At 57.9% G+C, this 22,690-nt stretch overlaps 1 protein-coding gene across 1 annotated transcript in view; it reads left to right on the top strand.

Annotated features, from left to right (window-relative positions):
- SETD3 (SET domain containing 3, actin N3(tau)-histidine methyltransferase) overlaps positions 1-22,446 on the top strand; it is a 36,587-nt gene extending 14,141 nt beyond the window's left edge. The window contains exons 5-13 of the mRNA XM_056135494.1: positions 790-862; positions 1,160-1,416; positions 15,050-15,108; positions 15,868-15,982; positions 18,169-18,243; positions 18,683-18,849; positions 19,410-19,495; positions 20,464-20,624; positions 21,367-22,446. Of these exons, the coding sequence (XP_055991469.1) occupies positions 790-862; positions 1,160-1,416; positions 15,050-15,108; positions 15,868-15,982; positions 18,169-18,243; positions 18,683-18,849; positions 19,410-19,495; positions 20,464-20,624; positions 21,367-21,780 (1,407 nt within the window). The 3' untranslated portion in view covers positions 21,781-22,446. The remainder of the gene's footprint in view (positions 1-789; positions 863-1,159; positions 1,417-15,049; positions 15,109-15,867; positions 15,983-18,168; positions 18,244-18,682; positions 18,850-19,409; positions 19,496-20,463; positions 20,625-21,366) is intronic.
- Positions 22,447-22,690: the final 244 nt, after the last annotated feature.

Below are 22,690 nucleotides of genomic sequence, written 5' to 3'. Positions count from 1 at the left end.
ACCGAGAGTATCTCGCCCGCACGGCAAAGCCTGGTAAGCTAACCGTGCCATATTAGATATGCCAAACACAGTAACAAGTCTCACAATGTTACTGGGCCCACTCGAGTAAACTGATGAACAACGTGAGGACCATGATCGTGACCGTTATTTTATTATATTTTTTTGCTTTTTTGGGTCACACCCAGCGATGCTCAGGGGTTACTCCTGGCACTGCACTCAGGAATTACTCCTGGCAGTGCTCAGGGGACCCTATTGGATGCTGGGAATTGAACCCAGGTCAGCCACATGCAAGGCAAGCACCCTACCCGCTGTGCTATCACTCCAGCCCTCAAATTTTGCTTTTAGAAAATTCGTTTCTTTGGTTTTGGGCCCCAGTTAGCGGTGCTCAGGGCTTACTCCAGGCTCTGCTCTCGGGGATCACTCCTGGCAGGGCTCAGGGGACCAGGTGGGGTGCCAGGGATCTGACCTGGGTTGGCCACTGTGCTATCATGCTGGGCCACCTCAATTTTTTATATTGACTTCAAATTCTGGTTGAAAGATCCTTTGTCTTCTCGGTAAATATACCCAGTATTTCTGTTGTAACAAGACTTTAAGCTAAGTTTCAACTCCTAACTGGAGCATGCATGCTTGTATTTGAAATACATTGAAAATGAGAAATGAAGAGCGTAAGATGCAGCTTTGAGAATTTTCTTTAGTGTGTATTGGCTGTCTGGCCACAGATGTGCTTGAAGATTGTAAATTGTTTTGATGACTCTAATATTTTCTTATTTCTACCCCCCACCCCCCCAGGCAGAAGAATTATTTTTATGGGTTCCACGAAAATTGCTAATGACTGTTGAATCTGCTAAAAATTCAGTGTTGGGTGAGAATAATTTCTGGCTCTTTGTTCAAGGCAAAGCACAGATGATAACGCTTTGTAAATTCCCCTTTGTGGTGCGGTTTGGTTGTTTTTCCTTCACGAGGGAAATGTTCTTCCAGTCTGCCCTTGTTTTCCTTGCTCGTAGTCTGACATGGTCGAGGGGCACCCGACGACCTTTATGCGTGTGACTGTAGATTCCCCAAGGCATCTTTGTGACGTCCAGAACTTGCATTTCTAGTTGGAGTGGGTGCCTTTCGCAGGGCGGGCGGGACTCACCCTTCTTCCTTCTGGGTTCCCCAGGGCCCTTGTATTCGCAAGATCGGATTCTTCAAGCCATGGGGAACATCGCCCTGGCCTTCCACCTGCTGTGTGAGCGCGCCAACCCCAACTCTTTCTGGCAGCCCTACATCCAGACCCTGCCCAGCGAGTACGACACCCCTCTCTACTTTGAAGAAGAGGAAGTCCGCTACCTGCAGTGCACCCAAGCCCTGCACGACGTCTTCAGCCAGTACAAGAACACCGCTCGGCAGTACGCCTACTTCTACAGGGTGATCCAGGTGAGCCGCGCAAAGGCTGACGTGGCGCTTTTATTTACTTTTTTTTATAATTTATTTTATAAAGTAGTTCACAAATATTTGATTACATTTAATATTCCAACACCAATCCCACCGCCATGACCCCTTCCCACCACCATATTTTGGGTGTTTCCATCCCGAACCCCAATCCCTGCCCCAAAGCAGAACCGAAATAATGTATTTTGTATTGTTTGTTTTGGAAAAACCACTGAAAATACTACAAGAAAGTATCCTTAGCGGAAAGAGGGTGAGGATTGTTGGATTTCACCCAGGGGCCATTAAGCCCTTCTTTAAGAGAGCACGGTGAAGTTCATGCCCAATTCAATCAGCTAATCGGTGGCTGAATAAACAGCAGTACCTCCTACATTTAAAAAAAAAAGAGAGAGAGAGCACTAATATGTTGTTAGAAGTTGAGCCTCGTGTGCCTTTAGTTCTCACTCTCCGTCCAGTGTGGTGCGGTACTCTTGGAGTATGGGTAGGGTGTGGTATGAAGTGTCGAGTGGCTGCAAATGCAGCCACGCGGTCCAGTGATGGGGTCACTTGTGGACGAGGCTCGGCGCGAGCGTGTGGAGAGTGGCCGTGAGTGTGGCGGTGGTTGAGTTGTGGGAGTTTTCGGCTGCCCGGGCTGGGTCCCTTGGGGCGGGAAGGGCTCTCACCTGCCCTGCTCTGGGGCGCCCCGAGTGAAACAGCCTGGCATGGGGCCCGGCGCGGGGTCCGGTGACATGGTTATCACGTTGTGCTTTTAGAATGAAAGACATGATCCCTCCCTCCCTCCCTCTTCCCCCTCCCCCTCCTTCCCTCCCTCCCTCCCTCCCTCCATCCCTTCTTCTCTCCTCTTCCTCCCTCCTCTCCATCCCTCTCTCCTTTCCTCCCTCCTTCTCTGTTCTTCCTCTTTCTCTCCTTCCCTCTCTCCCTCCCTCCCTCCTTCTCTCCTCTCCCTCCCTCCTTCACTCCCTCCTTCTCTCTTCTCCCTTCTTCTCTCCATTCTTCCCTTCCTCCCTCCCTCCTTCCTTCCCTCCCGCCCTCCCTTTCTCTCTTTCTGTGTTTGGACCCACATCCAGGCATGCTCTGGATTTCCTCCTGGCTCCATGCTCGGCGGGGGCGGCGTGTCACTCCTGGCAGTGCTTGACGGGCCCTGTGTGGTGCCAGGGCCGGAGCTGGGCTTGGCCCGTGCCCAGCAAACCCTCCCCTCCTGTGCCATGGCCCTGGCCGCGCTCTTTCCGCTTTCACAGCCGTGTCTGTGACCCAGTTGCGAATGTCTGACCTTCGCGGTGTTGAGTGCAGTCATTCCTATGCTCAGTTTTTCTGCAAACCAAAGTGGAGGACAGTATCGGGGGACTGAGTGCAGGGCGGCGCTCCACGTCCGTGGTCCCGGGAGCTTCGGGCCCCTCGGTAGCGCTTCCCAGATGGGGCAGTTCTGAAATCCTGGCATTGAAGTCCCCGAGTCAGGAGACTGATCCTGCCTGTCCGACAACTTCAACTGGGTCTCCTGACGCCTAATTGAGTTACGTAGCAGCGATACACAGAAAACCCCATTTGGATGGAGCCCGTCGGGCCCGAGCGATTCAGCAGCAGGTCGGGCACTTGCCCGGCCAGCAGCTGACCCGACTGGGATCGCCAGCAGCCCATCTGGTCCTGAGCGCGACCAGACACGGGGAGCAGGAGAGACGGCCGAGTGGGGCTTAGAGCTTCCTCCAGCCGCTGAGCTGTGGCGGGCGGCCAGGCGGGAGGACGGCTCCTCGCTCGCTCCCCCATCTCATCTCGAGACCCCCGAGGCTCGGTCTTGGCTACATCCTCTTCCTGTTTTCTTTTGGGGCCACACTTGGTGATGCCCAGGGCTTATTCCTGGCTCTGCAGTCAGGGACCACTCCTGCGAGGTGTGAGGGATTGAGAGTGAAACACACACACAGTGTGTGTGTGTGGTCTTTAATCACAAGGGATTGAGCCCAGCTTGCCCAGGTGCCAGGCCAGCACCTCCCCTTAGTCCTATTACTCTGCCCCCCCCACACACAAACACACACACACACACACACACACACACCGGCTGTATCTTCTCTGCATGAGGTGGTGATCTCACTCTGTCACCATCAGAAGTGTTGTTTGTTATGAAATGTCACGGCGGCAAGGTCACAGCACAAGGATATCACACTCAGGTTTGCGTCCGTCCCTCTGACCCAAATAAAGTGCGCGACTCGTCCTCAGGTAGAAAGCCCTTTGGGTTTCATATGAGCTGCCTCCTCCAGGAGGTGCCGTGCTTTCTCCCCTACCCCCGGGCCACGTGTCTCCTGCTTTTTTGGGCGCCAGCCCTGGGCCTTGGCGGGCAGGCGCTGCAATTCCTCCCAGCGCTTTGTACTTTTTGATTTTTTCTGGCATGGTGGTTCCAGGTTTTCAGCGGGCGGGGGGAGCCCTTCCGCACGTGTGCACAGACCCTCAAGCCTTTCAGTGAGTGCTTGGGGTCCGGGACCTGGCGGCAGCTCTCTATCACCACTTCCTACTCGGCCGTCTTCCTGTCCTGGGGCGAGCTGAGTCTGCACCAGACCTGTTCTTCGCTGGCCCCTTGGTTGTCTATGTGGCCACTGACGCAGCCCTGCGGTCGTGGTGGTCTCCGGGAGGCTCGTGGTGTTGGGCCGCGGCTGGGCTCTGGCTGACACTCACAGCTTCACGCTGCCAGCAGGCTCTCATACCGTCGTCCCCCTAAGCCGACTGCTGGCCCGGGAGACTGCAGTTCACTTCTGCACACAGCAGGAGGCCGCAAGCATGACTTCGCGTGACTTGGAGGTCCCTGGGAAGGGCACCCAGAGGTGTTGGGTCAGTCCAGCCTTGCGCTGGTGAGACCTTGCGATTTTGTTTTTGTTTGGGGGGGCCACACCTGGCGATGCTCAGGGGTGATTTCTGGCTCTGCATTCAGGACTTAACTCCTGGCGGGCAAGACTAGTGCCCTCGAGGCGTTATGGGTCCCGCTGGCCTCTCAGTGGGCAAAGACTGATCAGGCTTCCTGTGCAGGAGGATTCTGTGTACCTAATAGTGCGTTCTTTGTATTTATTTATTTATTTATTTATTCCGTTTTGGGTCACACCTGGTGATGCACAGGGCTTCTCTTAGCTCTGCACTCAGAAATTTTTCCGACAGTGCTCGGGGGACCATATGGGATGCTGGGAATCGAACCCAGGTTGACTTCGTGCAAGGCACACGCCCTCCCCACTGTACTGTTGCTCTGGCCCCAATAGTGCATTCTTACAGGGGTGCCCACATTCTCTGCAGGGATTGCACTGTGACCAGGTGCCGCAGAGCTAGGCGTCTCTGTGTGTGTGTGTGTGTGTGTGTGTGTGTGTGTGTGTGTGTGTGTGTGTGTGGTTTTCACTAGTGAAGACCACACACACGAGCTCAAAATGGACCAGATCCGACACCATCACATTCAGAGAAGGGAGGACCGAGGCTGTAGTGGCGCCTGTGTGGGCTCTCGGCCCCAGCGGCAAAGGCACACGCAGCGGACTAACTCCCGACTCGGGCACAGCCAGAAGACTGACCGACCAGGACGAGCAGGAAGGAGAAAGTGCGCGGCGCCCGATCGCGCGGCAGAGGGAGCAGACACAGGCTGAGGCAGGTGGCTCGGGGCACGCGTCACCCCTCCGAGAGTGGCCTCGAGAAACACCAGAAACGGGTGCCAGGCAGGACGGGGACGGAGAGACCCTTGTTCGCGTCGGGGCATTTCCCTGAGGGAGCCTGGGGGTTTTTCCAAACAGAAGCAACAGGTCGGGCTGTGCCTGGTGGAGGGAGGGACGGCCTGGACGTCGTGGCGGGACGCGGGGCACCGGGACGCACTCGGGCTGCTGGGCCCTGGCAGGTTCCGGGATCATCTCGGCTGCAGAAACGCATCCTGACGCGAGTCTGCACTGCTTTGGAGATGTGACCCACCTGCAGAGGGGCGGGAACAAAGCAGTTGTGAAAGCAGAGACCCCAACAGTGCCCGCGCAGAAACCCCACAGAGACCCCGCAGAGCTCACAGTACCCCCAGAGACCCCACTGAGACCCCCAGAGACCTCACAGAGATTCCTAGAGACCTCACAGTACCCACAGAGACCCGCAGAGACCCCACAGACCTCAGACCTCACAGTACCCAGAGACCCACAGAGACCGCACAGAGACCCCACAGACCTCATAGACCTCACAGTACCCGACCCGCAGAGACCACCAGAGACCCCACAGAAACTCGCAGAGACCCACAGAAACCCCATGGAGATCCCGCAGAGACCCCACAGAGACACCTCAGACCTCACAGTACCCAGAGACCCACAGAGACTCACAGGGATTCCTAGGGACCTCACAGTACCCACAGAGACCCGCAGAGACCCCACAGACCTCAGACCTCAGACCTCACAGTACTCAGAGACCCATAGAGACCCAGCAGACCTTGCAATACCCACAGAGACCGCACAGAGACCCCACAGACCTCATAGACCTCACAGTACCCGACCCGCAGAGACCACCAGAGACCCCACAGAGACTCGCAGAGACCCACAGAAACCCCATGGAGATCCCGCAGAGACCCCACAGAGACCCCTCAGTACCCAAAGAGACCCCACAGTACCCGCGGTATCTGCAGATGCAGAGACTCCACGGTACCCTACAGAGACCCCACAGAGTCCCTGCAGAGACCCTTCAGAGACCCTGCAGTGCTTCCCCAGTGCCCGCAGAGACCCCACAGTGCCCATCCTAGGGCGGGCCACAGGCCAGCGTGGACAGCGGCCTTTGGCCGGGCCCTGCCCCTGAGCTGTTCTGGAGGCCGCATGCCCTGCCGCTCCCCGGGCATGGGAGCACGGCCTGGGGTCCTGGTGTGTGCAGTGTGCGGGCATACAGGACAAGAGCGCTCAGGGTGGGCCCAGGAACGCCACACAGCTGACTCGAGGGGCCGAGATGCCAGCCGAAACCTCAAGCGTTTGAAAGAGCAGCGGAGAGGGGAAAGTGAAGGCCTGGCTGTCCCTGTGCTGCCGAGCTGTCCCCGAGCGTCTCCAGCCGTGGCCCCCGAGGCTGACTTGGCAAGCGGGCACCTGACAGCAGGCAGGTACCGGCCATCGTCAGGGGGATAGCCAAGCGGAACCGGAGACGCAGGATTGGTCAAGTGTCCGGGGGCCAGCCCAGTACTCAGCGAGAGGAGAATCAGGACGTGACCCGTTAGAAAATGGGTTTGCGGCGGCCCTGAGGTCAGCCCAGTGCTGAACTAACGAGGAGAGGATCGAACATCTGTCCTGACCGCCCTGGGGGAGAACAGGGAGCACACACAGGCTGGCAGGAGTGCTGTGGGCCTCAGCGGAGAGAGCAGCCCGCTCAGGAAGAGCCAAATACTCATTTGTTTGTTTATTTATTACTTTTTGGTTTTTGGGTCACACCCGGCATTGCTCAGAACTGACTCCTGGCTCTGCACTCAGTGATTACTCCTGCTGGTGCTTTGGGGACCCTATGGGATGCCGGGGATCGAACCCGGGTTGGCCGCGTGCAAGGCAAACGCCCGCCCCACTGTGCTATCATCGCTCCGGCCCCTAAATACTCATTTTAGAACTTAGACATAGAGCTTAGATGCTGTAAACAGAAAGGAAATGTCAGGAAGCAGCCAGTAAACGTGGAACTAGGGACCCTGTGGCTCTCCATTTCCCACAGGGGCCCCTCTCCCCTCAGAGAAAGGAACGGGCCTTCCCGCTGGGCCTGTGAACCGTCGGCACGCCTGCGGCCGAGAAGCTCCCGTCCTCCGTTCAGCCTGAGTGACCCCAGCGGGCAGCCTTGCCGCGGGCCGTCTCCCTCCCGCACTTGGTGTCCCTCCTGGCTCTGCGTGGCTGCGTTCTCTGGGCAGCCGTGCGGACGGCCACCGTGGTCTCCGGGTGGCACTCCTGCTTTGGTCCTCTCTCCGTGTTTGATTTTTGGTGTTTCAGTTGTCCTCTATCTTGATCTTGGGTGGCTTTTGACTCCCACGCGAGCGCACACAGGATGCGCCCGTGCACTCATGAGCGTGGTCACTCTGGGAAAGCAGGCCCTGGTCCCTGGGGAGCAGAGGAGGAAGCCGACGTTGCTTCCTGCTGTGTTTTAAAGTCCTTGGGCCTCTTCTGGCCCTTCCTGGTTTCGATTTCCCTGGGTTTGGGGCCACACCCAGTGGTACTGAGGCTGACTCCTGGCTCTGTGCTCAGGAATCACTCCTGGCGGGCTCAAGAGACCATGTGGGCTGCCGGGGATAGAACCCGGTCGGCCTCGGGCCGGGCAAGCGTCCTTCCTGCTGTCCTCCCTGACCCCTCCTCTGGCCCCTCCTGGACCCCAAGCAGTCAGCACTGTGGAGCAAGCAAAATGTGAGGCTGTCCTCAGGCCACGGAGCTTGTCGAGAGAGCCTGTGTTTACCAGGCAGGCGTAAGGATGGCCCATGACTGGCCGTCCCCAGGGGCCTGTTCCTCATACAGTGGTGCTCAGTTAAGGGTTGTGTGTCCCCAGTGAGAGAACAGTTTGTGCGGGTGTGCAGTGGGGCTGAACGGGAGGGACACTGTGGCCTAGGGGAGGGGGTGGTGGTAACAGACCCTTTCTTCCCCTCTTTTTATTGAATCACTTGAGACACAGTTACAAAGTTGTTGATGATGGGGTCTCAGTCATACAGTGTTCCAACACCCGTCCCTTCACCAGTGTAATTTCCCAGCACCAGTGTCCCCAGTTTCCTTCCCGCCATCCCCTTCCCTGCCGCTATGGCAGAACTTCACTCTCCCTCCCTCTGCCCCCCCCCCCCCCACTTTTGGGTGTCACTGTCACTGTCCTCCCGCTGTTCATCGATTTGCTCTAGTGGGCCCAGTAATGTCTCCATTGTGACAATTGTTACTGTGTTTGGCATATCGAATACGTCACAGGGAGCTTGCCAGGCTCTGCCGTGCGGGCGAGATAGTCTGGGTAGCTTGCCGGGCTCTCCGAGAGGGGCGGAGGAATTGAACTCGGGTCGACCGTGTTGACTGCTTGCGAGGCAAACGCCCTAACTGCTGGGCTATCGCTCCAGCCCACTTTTGGGTGTTATCGTTTGCAATACAGGTACTGAAAGGTTATCATGTCTGTCCCTTTATCTGCTTCCAGCACTCACTTCTTGTCCAGGGTGACCGGTTCCATCTGTCTTTGTCCTAGTGGTCCCGTCTGTCCTGGCTGCCCACCCCGCCATCAGTCAGGGCAGGCTGCCATCTGTGGTCCAGCCCTCCCTGGCCCTTATTCCTACTGGCCTTGGGTATTCGTCCCAAACTGTGGTTTTCTGTCTTCCACCAATGAGTCTGATCATTCTGTGCCTGTTCCGCTCCCTCTGACTCATTTCACCACCTTTCACTCGCCCTGGCCATCAGCAAATTTCAGGACTTCGTTTTTCCCGGTGGCCATGACATGACATGACTCTTTAACACTGTCGGGAATCGCGGGACCTCAGTCAATTCAGTCAATTTTAAAAACTAAAAATGAAGCTTGTTGATTTTTTTTTTCCTCAGCCCCTCCTTCCCTGACCGGTGCTGCTGGGGTGTTGGGGGTCGTTCACACGGGGTGTGACCTGCACAATGGGTGCACACGTGGGCGTAGCGTCGGACCGTGGGGGTGTCATGGTGGTGGCACCAGGCCCAGGACAGGAGAGCCGGGAAGTGCTCGCGAGCAACCGTCCCTCAGGCCAAGGCCGCCCGGCAGAGAAGGTGCATCAGACCTGCGTCTTCTCTGCATTTCAGAAGCTTTCAATTTGACGGAAACCTGGGCGTATAGATTTCAGCGTCTTCCAATGAAAAGCACAATCATTTCATCTTGGTTTGGTTTGGGGGTGACACCCAACAGTACTCAGGGGTCGCTCCCAGTGGTACACGGAGGATGCCAGGGATAGGCCCTGGGCTCCCGCGTGCAAAGCCTGCTCCCCCCGCCCTTAAGACCCCCCAGTCCCTACCATTATTTCACCTTAGAGTAACTTTGTAAATTTACTGAACAGCAGTGCGAATTCTCCACTAATCTTGTTTCCTTGATTAAAATATGTATTACGTAGGAATATACATTTGGTTAGGAAATTAAACGCCTAAATGAAAAGCAAACAATCTGAATTCAATGTGTATTGATGTGTTGGATTATATTGAGTGGATTCAGAGAACTTCATGATGAAGAATTCAGTGACGGGCTGAATGTAATCCGTGTTTGAAGACAAAGGGTTGAGGGCCGGTGGCATGGGATGGGACAGCATGTAGGACGCTTGCTTTGCACAGGGCTGACCCGGGTTCGATCCCCGGCATCCCGTGATGGGTCCCTGGACCTCACCAGGAGTGATTCCTGAGTGCAGAGCAGAAGGAATCCCTAAGCATCACCAAGTGTGGCCCCTTAAAAACAAAGTAAGATAAAACGAAAATCTTGGCTGGAGAGCTGGTCGGAAGGATGCGTGTGCAGCTGAGGAAGGTCTAGTTCACTGCCTGGCACTTCACGGTCCAAACCGGACCTCCCAAATTAGTAGAGTTAAATAGACCACTCTGAAATATTGAATTCTTCCCTCTAAGAGTCAAAGACACGAACCATGCTCTGTTCCAGTTCATTGTTCATCAGAGTGAAAATCTGGGGTTAGGAACCGTTTTGCTGGGTGTCTGCGTAGAGCTGTTTCCCAGGGTGGGTGATAGCGCCCCCTGGGGGCGGAGCCTGGAACTGACCAGGGATGCCGTGAGCGGCCTGAGTGCAGGTGGGCGGGGGCACTTTCTTCCTGTTCTGTGTGAGTAGGAAGGGCTGTGACCCCCCCGCCCTGGCTCTCCAGCCTCGGACTGAGGTGAGGGGCCTCACCCAGCAGTGCTCAGGGCTCACTCCTGGCTCTGTGCACAGGAATCACTCCTGGAGGCTCCAGCGACCATCTGGGATGCCGGGGATCAAACCCCGGTCCAACCTGGGTCCAGTGTTTGTAAGGCAGATTGCAAGTTCTGTAGTTCCGCCCTTCACCCCCCCCCCCCCCCTGTTTTTTTTTCATCTGAAACGAGAGCAGTAGGCTGGGTCCTGGGGAAGCCTGTCCTCAGCGTGCAGGGAGGCAGGTATCCCGTGAGAGCCTGCTGTTCCCAAGGGAGGGCCCTGCAGGACCCGGGGAAGTGTCCCCTCTGCACCCCTTTCCTCCTCCCGACCCCGAAGACCCCTGCTTCCTACTGGCTCGCTTCGTCCCCGCCCCTCGCAGCCCCTGGGCTGGGTGTGGGGATGGGGATCTCCGTGGAGAGGGGTTAGCCTTCAACGCGGCTGGCCAGAGCTCTGGCTCCCTCTGCCTTCTCTGCAGTTGGCCAGGAACTGCCAGGTGCCGCTCCAGCAGGGGGTGGGGGGTGGGGGGGCGTGGGGTGGAGGGGGCTGCCCAGCCCTGGCCTGGCTCGAACGTCTCTGGCCTGCTCCATGCCTGAGCTGGGCTCCCGGCTCCCAAGTTTCCACTCGCTTGCTTCGTGCAGGAAGGTGGTCCTGAAGCCCTCAGGGCTTTCTTGGGGGGGCCTTGTCTTTTAGCCACTGCCCCTGTAAGAGCCAGCTTAGGGAGTCGGGTAAAATAACCATGGTTTGGGGCTGGAGCGATAGCACAGCGGGGAGGGCGTTTGCCTTGCACACAGCCAACCTGGGTTCGATTCCCAGCATCCTATACCGCCAGGAGTAATTCCTGAGTGCATGAGCCAGGAGGAACCCCTGTGCATTGCTGGGTGTGACCCAAAAACCAAAAAAGAAAAAAAATGCAGCCGTGGTTTATTTGAGGGGGGAAATTTAGTTCACAGTGCTCTGGGTTTTGATGGGACCAAACCAGGGACAGCTTGGAAATCAGGTTTTGCGTGACCAGCGCTTTGCGGCCGTTGAGAAGGCGCGTGTGTCTGGAAGGAGGGTCAGGTCTGCCCTGACGCAGTGGTTGAACCTGTGATTTGGTGGTATTTCGGGTGGTTTTCACTTTCCTTCAGGCCCTTCTCTGGGTGCTGCCCCCCTTAGCTGCCTTCCTGAATCTGGGAAAACCAGGTCCACCCTGGCCAAGGGCCCTTCCTCAGAAGTTCCCGTTTGTCCTTCCGGTTCCCTCAAGGGGTCTTGATCTTTCTTTGTGTCAAATGTGCTTCTTTTGAGAACCAGTTTAAGGAATTTCTCTTCGTTTATGAAAGTGTTTATTGCTGTCTGTCTTGATTTTTCAAATGCTGATTATTTTTTATTCAACGTGATTTTGTTTTTTTTTTTTTTTAAAAAAAAAGCAAAAAGAAGGGGAAACAAAACCAGAAGAGAAAAAAAAAGTCTTGCCTCAAAGATCTTTCCTCCCTCCCTCCCCCCCCTTCCAAGCAGATGTCTCGGCAGCAGGACTCACATGACATGAGTCCGGCTCACTCTGGCCCCACGAGTTTGTGGTCTGAGCATGGACCGGGCTGCAGGCGCGAGGTGTGTGGCCCCCTCGGCTCGTGCGGGTGCACGCCGGTCCCCCCGTTCTGATCCGCCGAGCACATCTGCATGCTCTGCCGTAGCCGCCGCCGCCTTTTATACTTTTATTAAATATCTGTCAATTATAAATATCAAGGTTTTACATTAATGTCAAGATAGTACATCAAAAATTCATGGAATATGTGACTTTTTCCAAGGGTATTTAATACTTAATGCATTTGTGTCATTTTTCTTTCCCGAGATATTGACAGGTTTTATTAAGTGTTTGTTAGGGAGATTTCACTTTTATCAAGGGACTATAAAGAGAAGCTGCATGCTAAATCAATTTTTTAAAGCCAGAATGCTGTTCATTTTCCTCCTCTTCAAATGCGTGTAATCCATAGGTTTTATTTAAATTTCTCCTTGGTTTATTTTTGTTTCATTGGAGTGATAGAACTTTAATAAGGATCAAGTATACTGACTGGAGTGGTTTTTAATTTCCTTAAGCAGAGCTCCCAGGCCCGTGCAATATGGTAAATTCTTCAAAATGTCATACTTACATATTTAACAATATTACTTCTTTTTATTGAAGCCAAACAGATGATTTTAGATATTAATCTTCCCCAAACAGAGTGATTATTTTGTACCAGGTACGATATTACTGAGTCTCCTCTGGAAGACCTCTTTAGGGAGGGAAGGGGCTGGGCCTGGGGCTGCCCGGCTGGGCTTAAGGAAACAAGAATCCTCTTTTCAAAGCTCTTTCCTCTGCCCTCAGGCTTGTATAATTCACTCAAAAGGGCAGCCCTGGAAAATCTTCCAGAGGGGTAGCCTTTGGACGAGTCTTTGTGGGGTGCCTGTTGGGGTGCCGGCCAGAGTCCGGGAGGCCCAGGGCCGCTCCTCCTGGGCCTGTGGTCGCCCCCGGCTGTGTCCACCCTGACTGCCGGGCTGCAGTGTCCCTCGGGGTGGCCCAGAATGCGGGCGAAGGTGGCAGGATTCTCGCCCATCTCCCCAGGATATGTGGAAATATTCCGGAAGTCAAGGTCCACGTGCAAATCATTTTTGACACAGGCTGTTTCCAGATCCTTGTGCAAATACCCCCGAGGGGCTCCAAAGAAGTGGGGGCGATTTTGTTTTCCCCGGAGCTCACGTGTCGCACGTGAGAAGCTCAAACGGTGGTGGCCGTCCTCGGTCCGTTGTCCTCTGGCCCGTGGCTGCAGCCAGAGCCCTGGGGAGACGGAGCGTGTCCGGCCGTGGCCAGTAGGTGGCGGTAGTGCCACGGCGGCGAGGCCTGGCGGAGGAAGTGGCCCCCGCGCCCGCTCCGGCTGTCAGAGCCGGCTTCAGTGTAGACGCTAAGTGCCTGTGTCTTCCGCAGAACAGCTTTTTATACCAGAATTATGTGCAGTCGGCACACCCTATTTTTTTTTCCAGGCAGATAAGAACAACGATTTCTAACAGACTCTTGAAAATATTACATAACCCAGTAGCTAAAACAATCTCCCATTAATGGGAAGGAAACGTTTGCACATTTTTATTCTGCAGCTCTCCGTGCGGCCTCACCGGGGCCGGGGGCCGGGGGCCGGGTTAGACGGACCCATCGGGGGGCCGACAGGTTGGCGCTGGCTTCCCATCCCCTTGGCCCGCAGAGGTTGCTGCCTCGTCGTTACATGGAGGGTCAAAGATCCCGGAGTTTAGAAGCGGTTCCGGGTCACCCGGACCCTGACATCCTGATTTTGACAAGTTCCCCTTTTTCCCCTCCCGACTCAGGGAGTCCAGCCCGGGTGGGGGCCTGGTTTGTGGCAGTGACAGGATTTAGCCTGGGACTTCCAGCTTTGGGGGGCTACTGGTGAGTGCCGATGCCAGTGTAAAGTAACTGAGTCAGCGATAGAGAACCCCCCCATCCCTGCGGTGGCGAGTTCATTTATCAGGAGAGAAAAGGAAATGCATTTTGGCACGAAAGCTGCCTTGTCTCTGGTCCTGTCCCGTTCCCTCTGGCTGGAGGGCGTGGGGTGGCAGTTCTCAACTTTCCTGCGACGTCCCCTGTGTCCCCTGTGCCACCAGCTTGCTGGCCTTCGCTGAGGGCTGGAAGGGTGAGTGGTTTCAGGCCCGGCAGCTGAGTTTCACCCACTCCTCTGATCATTGTTGTTATTATTTCTCCCCCCCACCCCCCCAACACAGGATTTTCTGCATTTCCTGTAGCAGCTTGAGAATGCCCCGGGGCACTGTGTTATTTTACATATTGACTTAAAATATATCATCTTTCATTTCACTGTGATTAGCATGACATTTAAAAATCGCCTGTTTTCATAGTTTTGATTTTTTTTTTCCTTCCGAAGGGTTAACACCGGGCTGAGGCATAGGAAGGGGCGAGCTGCTTGAGCCAGCACCCAATTGGCAGCCCTTTGTCGGCTCTAATTTGCCTAAAATCCTGCGCTCTGGCTTTTGTTTCCTAATTGATCTACGGTTTCTGCCTCCCCTGTTCCCTCCTCCCCCCCACTACCCCACCCCCCCAGCCTGTGCCTGGCCATAAATCAGCTCCGCAGCGCTGGACAGCAGAGGCCGTGGACGACTGAGCCCACCGCGGGTCCTCGCTCTCCCTCTGCGGAAATCTGCCCGACAGCCGGGCGGGAGGCACGGCCTGCCCCAGACCCGGCTCAGATTCCTGCCGTCTAGAAGTTTCTCAGGGCCTGGGGTGGGGGCGGGGCGCTCATGGAGAGACCCGCTGAAAGGCGAGCAGTTTTCTCTAGCGTGAAGTTTTTAGATATTTTTACCAAGAGTTCCCACCTCCCCAACCCCCACCACGTAGGGGTGGGGCGGGGGGGGGGGAAATTTCAGGAAATTAAAAAAAAAAATAAGAAAGCACCATTTAAACATTTAAACACGCTGCTCTGCTCTGGTCTGGGAGATCTTCGTTCCCAGGGAGGTCGAGGAAGGCACGTCCCAGCCGGGAGCGCCTCAGGCCCTCAGCGGCCTCCTTGCGGGGGACGCAGCCTGCCTTAAACCGCATTTTTTTGGGCGGCGTCTGGGTCCCTGCATCGGAATATGAAGCAGATTTATGGCGGCTGGTGGGCACAACAAATTAAGTTGACAGTGATGCATGGACGCGTCCCCCCGCGCGGCCGTCCCCGCCGCGCCCGCTTCCTCGGGCCCCTCGTTAGATCGCTGAGGCGGCCTGTTAATGAAATTGCGCTGACTGATCCCTCTTTGCCGTCTCCTCTCCTCGCCGCCGTCACCGCTCTCTGGAACCTCCAACGCCCAGACCCATCCTCACGCCAACAAGCTGCCCTTGAAGGAGTCTTTCACGTACGAGGACTACAGGTTGGTGTGGGGCGGGCACACGTGGGCGTGGGTGCATGTGTGTGCGTGGGTACGCATGTGTTGGTGCATGTGTACGTGCGTGTGTGTGTGTGTGCATGCGTGTGTGTGTTTGTGTGTTGGGAAGGGGGCGGTCAGTGGATGTGTGTGTGTGTGTGTGTGTGTGTGTGTGTGTGTGTGTGTGTAAGGGGGCGGTCAGTGGATGTGTGATCTCAGAAGTGAGGAAGTGGCGTCCATCCCCGGGACTTGTCTGTGGGACTGTTTAGAGCCCAGAACAGACACTGTGGGTCAGGGGAACGAGTGTCCAGGCACTGAGGGCAGCTGGGGGGCGATGTTGCCCCACTCCGGTAGCGCCAAGCGGGAGGGGAGGTCAGTGAGGCGATGCCTGAGCTCGGGCGCGTGAGGCCGCCGTTGCAGGCCACCTCCCTCGCCAGTGGGCGATGCCAGTGTCAAGTGGGGACATTCTGGGACAAAGAGATGCAGTTCCCCTGCACGCGTGTTAAAAATAGCAGCCTTCGTTCTCAGGAGTCTCTCCTGGATTCCCGTCAGATGGGCGGGGGGGGGGGCATTGCTCTTCTCGGAGCCCTCAGCTTGCTGGAGAGCGGGGTTGGGGGGGTCCCTGGGGGCGGGGAGTGACCCCCCCCCACCTCTTGCCACGGGGCTCGGAAATGCTGGCAGCACCTGTGAGTGGGAGGAGGCGGCTGCGGGGGCTGGTCCCGGCGACCCCCGCCCCCGTCACCCCCTCTGCTCTTCTCCTTCCAGGTGGGCCGTCTCATCTGTCATGACCCGACAGAACCAGATCCCCACGGAGGACGGCTCGCGGGTGACCCTGGCGCTCATTCCTCTGTGGGACATGTGCAACCACACCAATGGCCTGGTGAGGACGCGCTTCTCCGCCACCTGGAGGAACGCTGGACACAGCCCAAGTGTCCTTCTCCATGCCCGAGGGTTGGGCCCTCCCCTCCTCCCCTCGCCCCCGTCAGCACCCCCCCCCCCCCCATTCCTTCCTGTCACTGTCACTTCCCTGCTGTTTTCCCGTCCCTGTGTCCCCCGGGGTCAGCAGCCTGGGGTCCCTGGCAAGGGGGGAGCGACCCTTGGCGGGGACCGTGGGTGGGTGGAGGGGCTGGGGGCCGCTGCTGTCTCGGCCTACCGCGGGGGTCAGTTCCCCCAGCCCCCTCTCATCGCCCCCCTTCTCCACATTGGCTCTCTCTGCTCCTAACGTTTTAGAATTGGCCCGGAAAGGCTGGGGTTTTGCTTCGAGTTCCACGCAGCCCCGAGTGTGAGTGCTGAGTGCAGGGCCGGGTAGAGCCGGCAGCTGTCCCTGTCCCTGGTTGGGGGGGGGGGGGGGGGGGCACAAACCAGATTTTACATTATTTCTTTTCCCCTCTCAGCCCTATTTTAACCTGGTAATATTGAAGCTTTAAAACAGTTTCAAGTGGCTTTTAACGTTGGACGCTTGTGTTTCCCCACTTTCTTTTTTTTTTTCGTTTTGGGTCACACCCAACAAGGCTCAGGGGTCACTCCTGGCTCTGCACTCAGGAATTACCCCTGGCGGTGCTCAGGGGACCATATGGGATGCTGGGAATCGAACCCGGGTCGGCTGCGTGCAAGGCAAATTGCCCTCTCCGTTGTGCTGTTGCTCCAGCCCGTTTCCCCACTTTGAGAAATTAACCCTTGGTTCCCAAACTGATGGGGCCTTAGAGCTTGTTTTACATTTGTGAAGTCAAAAGCACGTTTTTGTTTTTGTTTTTTGTTTTTTGCTTTTTGGGTCACACCCAGCGATGCACAGGAGTTACTCCTGGCTCATGCACTCAGGAATTACTCCTGGCCGTGCTCGGGACCCTATGGGATGCTGGGAATCGAACCTGGGTTAGACCATGTGCAAGGCAAACGCCCTCCCTGTTGCGCTATCGCTCCAGCCCCAAAAGCACACTCTTTATTGTAAGCAGACGGCCCAGAGCCTGTGGGGAGGGCCTGCCTGCGCCCCGGCCACACTCGCCTCCTTAGCTCAGAGCGAGGCTCGGGTCACTCCTGCAGGTGGCGGTGCTGTTGTCCTGGGGTGCTCGGGGGTGCTGCCCCTTGGCCCCACATGGGCTGGCCCCTCCTGTGGGGCTGGCTGGCCAGGTTCTGCGAGGTTCCAGCAGGCAGCCAGCCTGCCCCACAGCGGGGCTGACCAGCCCGTGCCCCAAGGGCACCTCTCTGTCCAGTGTGGGGACCCGGTCTCGCCCCATGGGCTGGGTTTGAGGATGGTGGGCTGGAAGTGGCCTCAGCTTCAGGGTAAAGTGCGCAGGATTCAGAAACGGCCTTTCCCAGAGCCTCAGTTTCCTGGTGGCCAGAGAGTAGATGTCGTTGGTCCTCCAGGGACCCTGCCTCTGGGTCTGTAACGTGGGTGCACACACGCGTGTTCGTGTCCCACGGGTCCAACAGTGGAGGATGATGGCCCTCCAGAGACCCTGCTTTCATGGGCACGGATCCACGCGTGTCCCCATGAGTGTGCTCATGCTCGTATTTATATGTGTGCATGTCCACACGCGTCTGTTCATGTGTGTGTCCATGCATGTGTGCCCAGGTATACATTCATGTGCATGTCCTATATGTGTGTCCATGCGTGTGCCCATTGTGCGTCTGAGCGTGCATATTCATACGTGTATCCATGTGTTTGTATGTGTGACCATACATGTGTGCCTGTGTGTGCATCCATCTGCATCTCCATATGTGTGCCCAGTATGCTTGTGTCCGTGTGCATGTCCATACATGTGTCCATGTGTGACCATACACGAGTCTCTTGAGCGTGCATACCCATACATGGATCCGTGTATCTGTGTGTGACCACACCATACATGTATGTCCATCATGTGTGCTTCGTGTGCATGTTCACAAGTGTGTGACTATGCCTGTCTGTCTGTGTCCACGCGTGTGTGTGCAGAGGAAGCACTTCCGGTCAGGTGTAGGGTCTCCCCGTCAGTTTCTGGGGTGCACAGTGGCCTCCTTGGGTCCCTCTGGCCGCTGTCCCCCTCGGGGCTGCTGCCACCTCGGGCTCCAGCTGCCGCCTCCCCCCCGCAGATCACCACCGGCTACAACCTGGAAGATGACCGCTGCGAGTGCGTCGCGCTGCAGGACTTCCGGGCGGGAGAGCAGGTGGGTGTCCGCTTGCGGGCGCGGGGGACCATCGCAGGCAGGTGCTCAGCCCAGGGGAGAGGTCGGTGCGGGGACTCAGGGCCGTTTGTGTCCCAGAGTGGGTCTGGGCTCGGCCCGTGTCTGCGGTGGGGGTGGGGGGTTAGTGTTTGCGGGCTAGCTCGGTTTCTGTCACTGGTGGGGGGGGGCCAGCCGAGAGCAGGTCAGCAGGAGGCCCGGGGAGGCCGTGGGCGTTGAGGTGAGCGCTGAGCTCTGTGTCAGCGTGCGCGGGCGGTGACCGTGTTGGGGACACGCCTTCTGCGGCAGGCTCAGTCGGGGGGATGGGGGGGTGGAGCACTGCGCGGAGGGGTGTGTGCCAGCGCGGTGGGGCTGCCCGCGGGCTCCTGAGAACGGATGTTAAGTGTCTTTCCTGTCCCTTTATCTCCCCTTTGCTGCATCTCAGATTTACATTTTCTATGGCGCTCGGTCAAATGCAGAGTTTGTGGTCCACAGTGGGTTTTTCTTTGACAATAATTCACACGACAGAGTGAAAATCAAACTCGGCGTGAGCAAGAGTGACCGGCTGTACGCCATGAAGGCCGAGGTCCTGGCCCGCGCCGGCATCCCCACGTGAGTAGGGGGGGCCGCCGTGGGCCCCCAGCGCGCGACCGCCTGCGCCTGCCCGTCCCGCCTGCCTTAGTCCCTGGTGGCGCCTCCCCCGCGGGGAGCCCGGGGATTTCCGGCTGACTTCTCCAGGATTTTCCTGCATTTGGGGCGCAGAATGATGAACAGCGAATTAACAGCGGATTATGATTTATTAGCCCCCCGGGGAGCGGAGGAACCATTCCTAATGATAATGGATTATCCAGACCTTTTTTTTTAATTGCACGTGCCAATATTTGATGAACGATTAAAAGGTGACCTGGTCGTAAATCAGAGGGGACCGTTTTCAGTGACCGGGGCTAGTTTAGTGCTCGGCTCCGTTCCGCTGGCGCTCCTGGGGTGGCCTGAGTGGGCCTCGTCCCGCGCTGCCCTGGCGGGCCCACTGGCTCTGGCCGGCCTTCCAGCGCCACCCTGAGCCCCCCCACCCCCCAGCCCGGCCCCAGGTGGGGCTGAAAGGATCTGACCCGGGGACCTGGGAGCCGAGAGGGTCCCGTCCCGCCCACTCACCCGCCTCCTGCCCTTGGCAGCTCCAGCGTCTTTGCCCTGCACGTCACTGAGCTGCCCATCTCTGCCCAGCTGCTGGCCTTCCTCCGTGTCTTCTGCATGACCGAAGGTAATTGCTTCCGGGGCAGGGGAGCACCCAGGGGCTTTGACCGAGGAGTGGGAGGCGTGGCAGCTCCTTAGACGGCTTTAGAGTGGGCCCCTCCCCTGGAGACCCCCCCCTCCCGAGCACGGGTGAGCTGGTGGCCACGGCGGTGAGCGTGCGTCTTGGCCTGGTCCAGAGGACTCTGGTTCTGGGCCCCCCTGAACCCGAGCCTGCCCCCTCCCCAGCCTCACACCAGGCTGCCGCCCCTCGCTCGGGTGCAGAGCTGGGCTCGGGTCCGAGGCCAGCCTCTCCTTGGCACATCGGGAGCAGTGCCCTGGTGAGGACCCAGTGTCTCCCGTGACGTTGGCATAGCACCGTCGGGCTTGCTCCTCTGGGCCCTGATCAGCTCCTCCTTGGTCCTGCCAGGACTACACGTCTCCTCGGCTCTCCTGACGCCGTCGGAGGGTCGACTGCCAGCAGGGGGTGCTTTGGTGGCAGCTTTCGCCCCCCTCCCCCAGCTCCCCTGCTCCCAGTTACCGAGGGGGCGCGGGCAGGCAGCTCTGAGAGAGGCAGTGTTGGCCAGCGTGGGGCTCGCCGGGCACCCCGGAGCTTGAGCGTTGCTGAGTTTCCTTGCCCAGCGCCGGTGTGACGGGACGGACACTCGCGCGTGTGTCTCTGCTTTCTCCCGAGCCCTGTGGGACCCGGGCAAGTCAAGGCCACAGGCACTGTGGTGCGGCCCGCTGCGGGGGTGGACGGGGGTGGCCCGCACACGACGGGGTTTGCAGCACAGCTCGTGGGACTCAGCGACCCACCGAACACCAGGGCGTGTCCAGTCTCGCCTTCCTCTGCCCCCCTTCCCCCCCAGCCTCCCTCTGGCCTGGATCCTGCAGCGTCCAGCAGGTCTCAGGGAGTGGGCGCTGCCGCGGCAGTGGGGCTGCGTGGGGTCGCGGTGCGGATCCCTCACGTGTGCGCGTGTGTGTGCGTGTGTGTTGTAGAGGAGCTGAGGGAGCACCTCCTGGGCGAGAACGCCATCGACAGGATCTTCACGCTGGGCAACTCCGAGTACCCCGTCAGCTGGGACAACGAGGTGCGGCTCTGGACCTTCCTGGAGGACCGCGCCTCGCTGCTGCTGAAGACCTACAAGACGACCATCGAGGTGAGGAGGGGCCGAGGGCTCCCTGGAACGCGTGTGCCTCTCGTCCCCAGGGACCTGTTCGGGCCACACCCGGCAGTGCTCGGGGCCGACTCCTGGCTCCGTGCTCAGGGCTCGCTCCTGGCTGCGCCCAGGCCTGGATGGGTGCCCGGGATTGAACACCACCGGCCATGGGCCCGTGCGCCTTCCTTGCTCTGAACTCCCCAGCCCCTGGGGGTTTCTCTTTTGAGCGCCATTTTGGGTACATTCCTCTGAAGTTTTTAGCAAAATTATGTATTTGACAGGTTCCATTTGCTTTTGTGGGATCTTTGTCTGAATCGCTCACTCTTCCCCCGAACTCTATTAAGTGTTTTTCTATTGTCTCGGCGACACCAACCCCCGACAGTCATCCAGCTGCTCCCCGCCCTGCCGCCCGTCACCGCCCCCACCCTGGGTGGCTTTCAAGCAGTCACCGTTGGATCCAAGGGTCTTTCTCGGTTGACCGTTTTTTTTTTGGGGGGGGGGTTGTTTTGCTTTTTGTTTAAGTGTGATGCATATACGGTAAAACGGCTCTGAAGTGTTGTTCTTGAAATGTCAGTGTGTACAGTCAGGCAACCTCCCTCACAGTCAAGTTCTAGAACCTTCTGTGTCTGCACCCCCCCCTTCCTCGCGCCACCCCGGCACAGCGGCCCCGCCTCTGCCGTGCCGGTTTTGCGGGTCGAGGCGCCCACGGTCCCCGTGTCTGTTCTTTCTCTTTCTCTCCCAGGAGGACAAGTCCTTCCTGCAGAGTCACAACCTGTCCACGCGCGCCACCATGGCCATCAAGCTGCGGCTGGGCGAGAAGGAGATCCTGGAGAAGGCCGTGAGGAGCGCCGCGGCCAGCCGGGAGCACTTCCGGCGGCAGATGGAGGCGGCCGCCCCGCTGCCCAAGTACGAGGAGAGCGGCCTGGGGCTGCTGGAGGCCGGCGGGGCCGACTCGCGGCTGCCCCTGGGCCTGCGGAACCTGGATGGGCCGGCGGGCGTGCAGGAGGCCCTGACTCACCGGCTCGTCAATGGGGACAGCGTCATCCCCAACGGGACCCGGCCGGACAAGGAGGACTCCCCCGCGGGAGCCGGTCAGAGGCTGGCCGAAGGCGCCAGAGAGTGTCCTCCAGACAGCGCCGGCGGGCTCCAGGGGTAGCCGGGCGGCGCAGATGGCCGGGCGTCCACTCCCAGGGCCGCGGGCCGTCGGGGCACAGCGCCGGTTGCTTTCTGCAGAGAGGAAAATACGTTTTTTGCTGCTTTCTATGAAATGATTTTTTTTTAAGTTATTTAAAATATCTAGCATCCCTTTTTGATTGAGATTGCCATCTCGCACCGGGCAGTTCGCGCGGGAGACGGGTGGGAGCACTCCCCCAGTGCCCACTGCACTGCCAGCCGCGGGGGCCGTGGGCCGTGTGGGGCCGGACTCGGGAGTCTGTCAGAATCCCGCCCCCCTCTCCAGTGCCCCACCGCCAAAAACCAAGACACTCACCCCAGTACCCAAAGAAGGTAAGGTGGCAGGCTTACGGTTCCTAGTTTTAATGTTCATAACCCGGATTCTTTGACCACTTGCTTCCCTAGTGATTTCTAAAGATCTGTTTCTTAGCTTTTGCGTTCTGTTTCACTGTATTAAATCTTGTCCCTTGCCCTGGAATCCGAGGGGGCTGCGCACCCCCAGGTGCCAGCCCTGACGGGAGGGGGGCGCCGTTGGTTCTGGAGGAGCAGGGAGCAGGCAGCCCCCCTCCTCCCAGCGGCCCCCCATCCCACGTCGCCCCGCCCCGCGGCTGCGGTCACAGCCAGGGGGCCCCCAGCTTTCCTGGTTTTCACAAGCTAGACATTTTCAAAGCTACACTTTTGAGTAAAAAGCTTTATTAAAAGGAAAACATGACAAACGCTTCTGTCTGTTCCTTTGCGCTGGGGCGGGCCAGGCTCTTCCACATCCCTTTTGACGGAGCTCGGGTGTAACCGGGTCCCCTGCTACACGGGCAGAATTGCCGCCCTAGACCTGTGCCAGCGGGAGGGGCCTTGGGGGACACATGACAGGGCGCCCCTCACCGGCCCGGGGCCTA

Source organism: Sorex fumeus, unplaced genomic scaffold (assembly GCF_029834395.1).
Source record: "Sorex fumeus unplaced genomic scaffold, SorFum_2.1 ptg000120l, whole genome shotgun sequence".
NCBI classification, from domain to species: domain Eukaryota; kingdom Metazoa; phylum Chordata; class Mammalia; order Eulipotyphla; family Soricidae; genus Sorex; species Sorex fumeus.
Note: the sequence above shows the minus strand (reverse complement) of the source record. Positions and strands in the feature narration are given on the sequence as shown.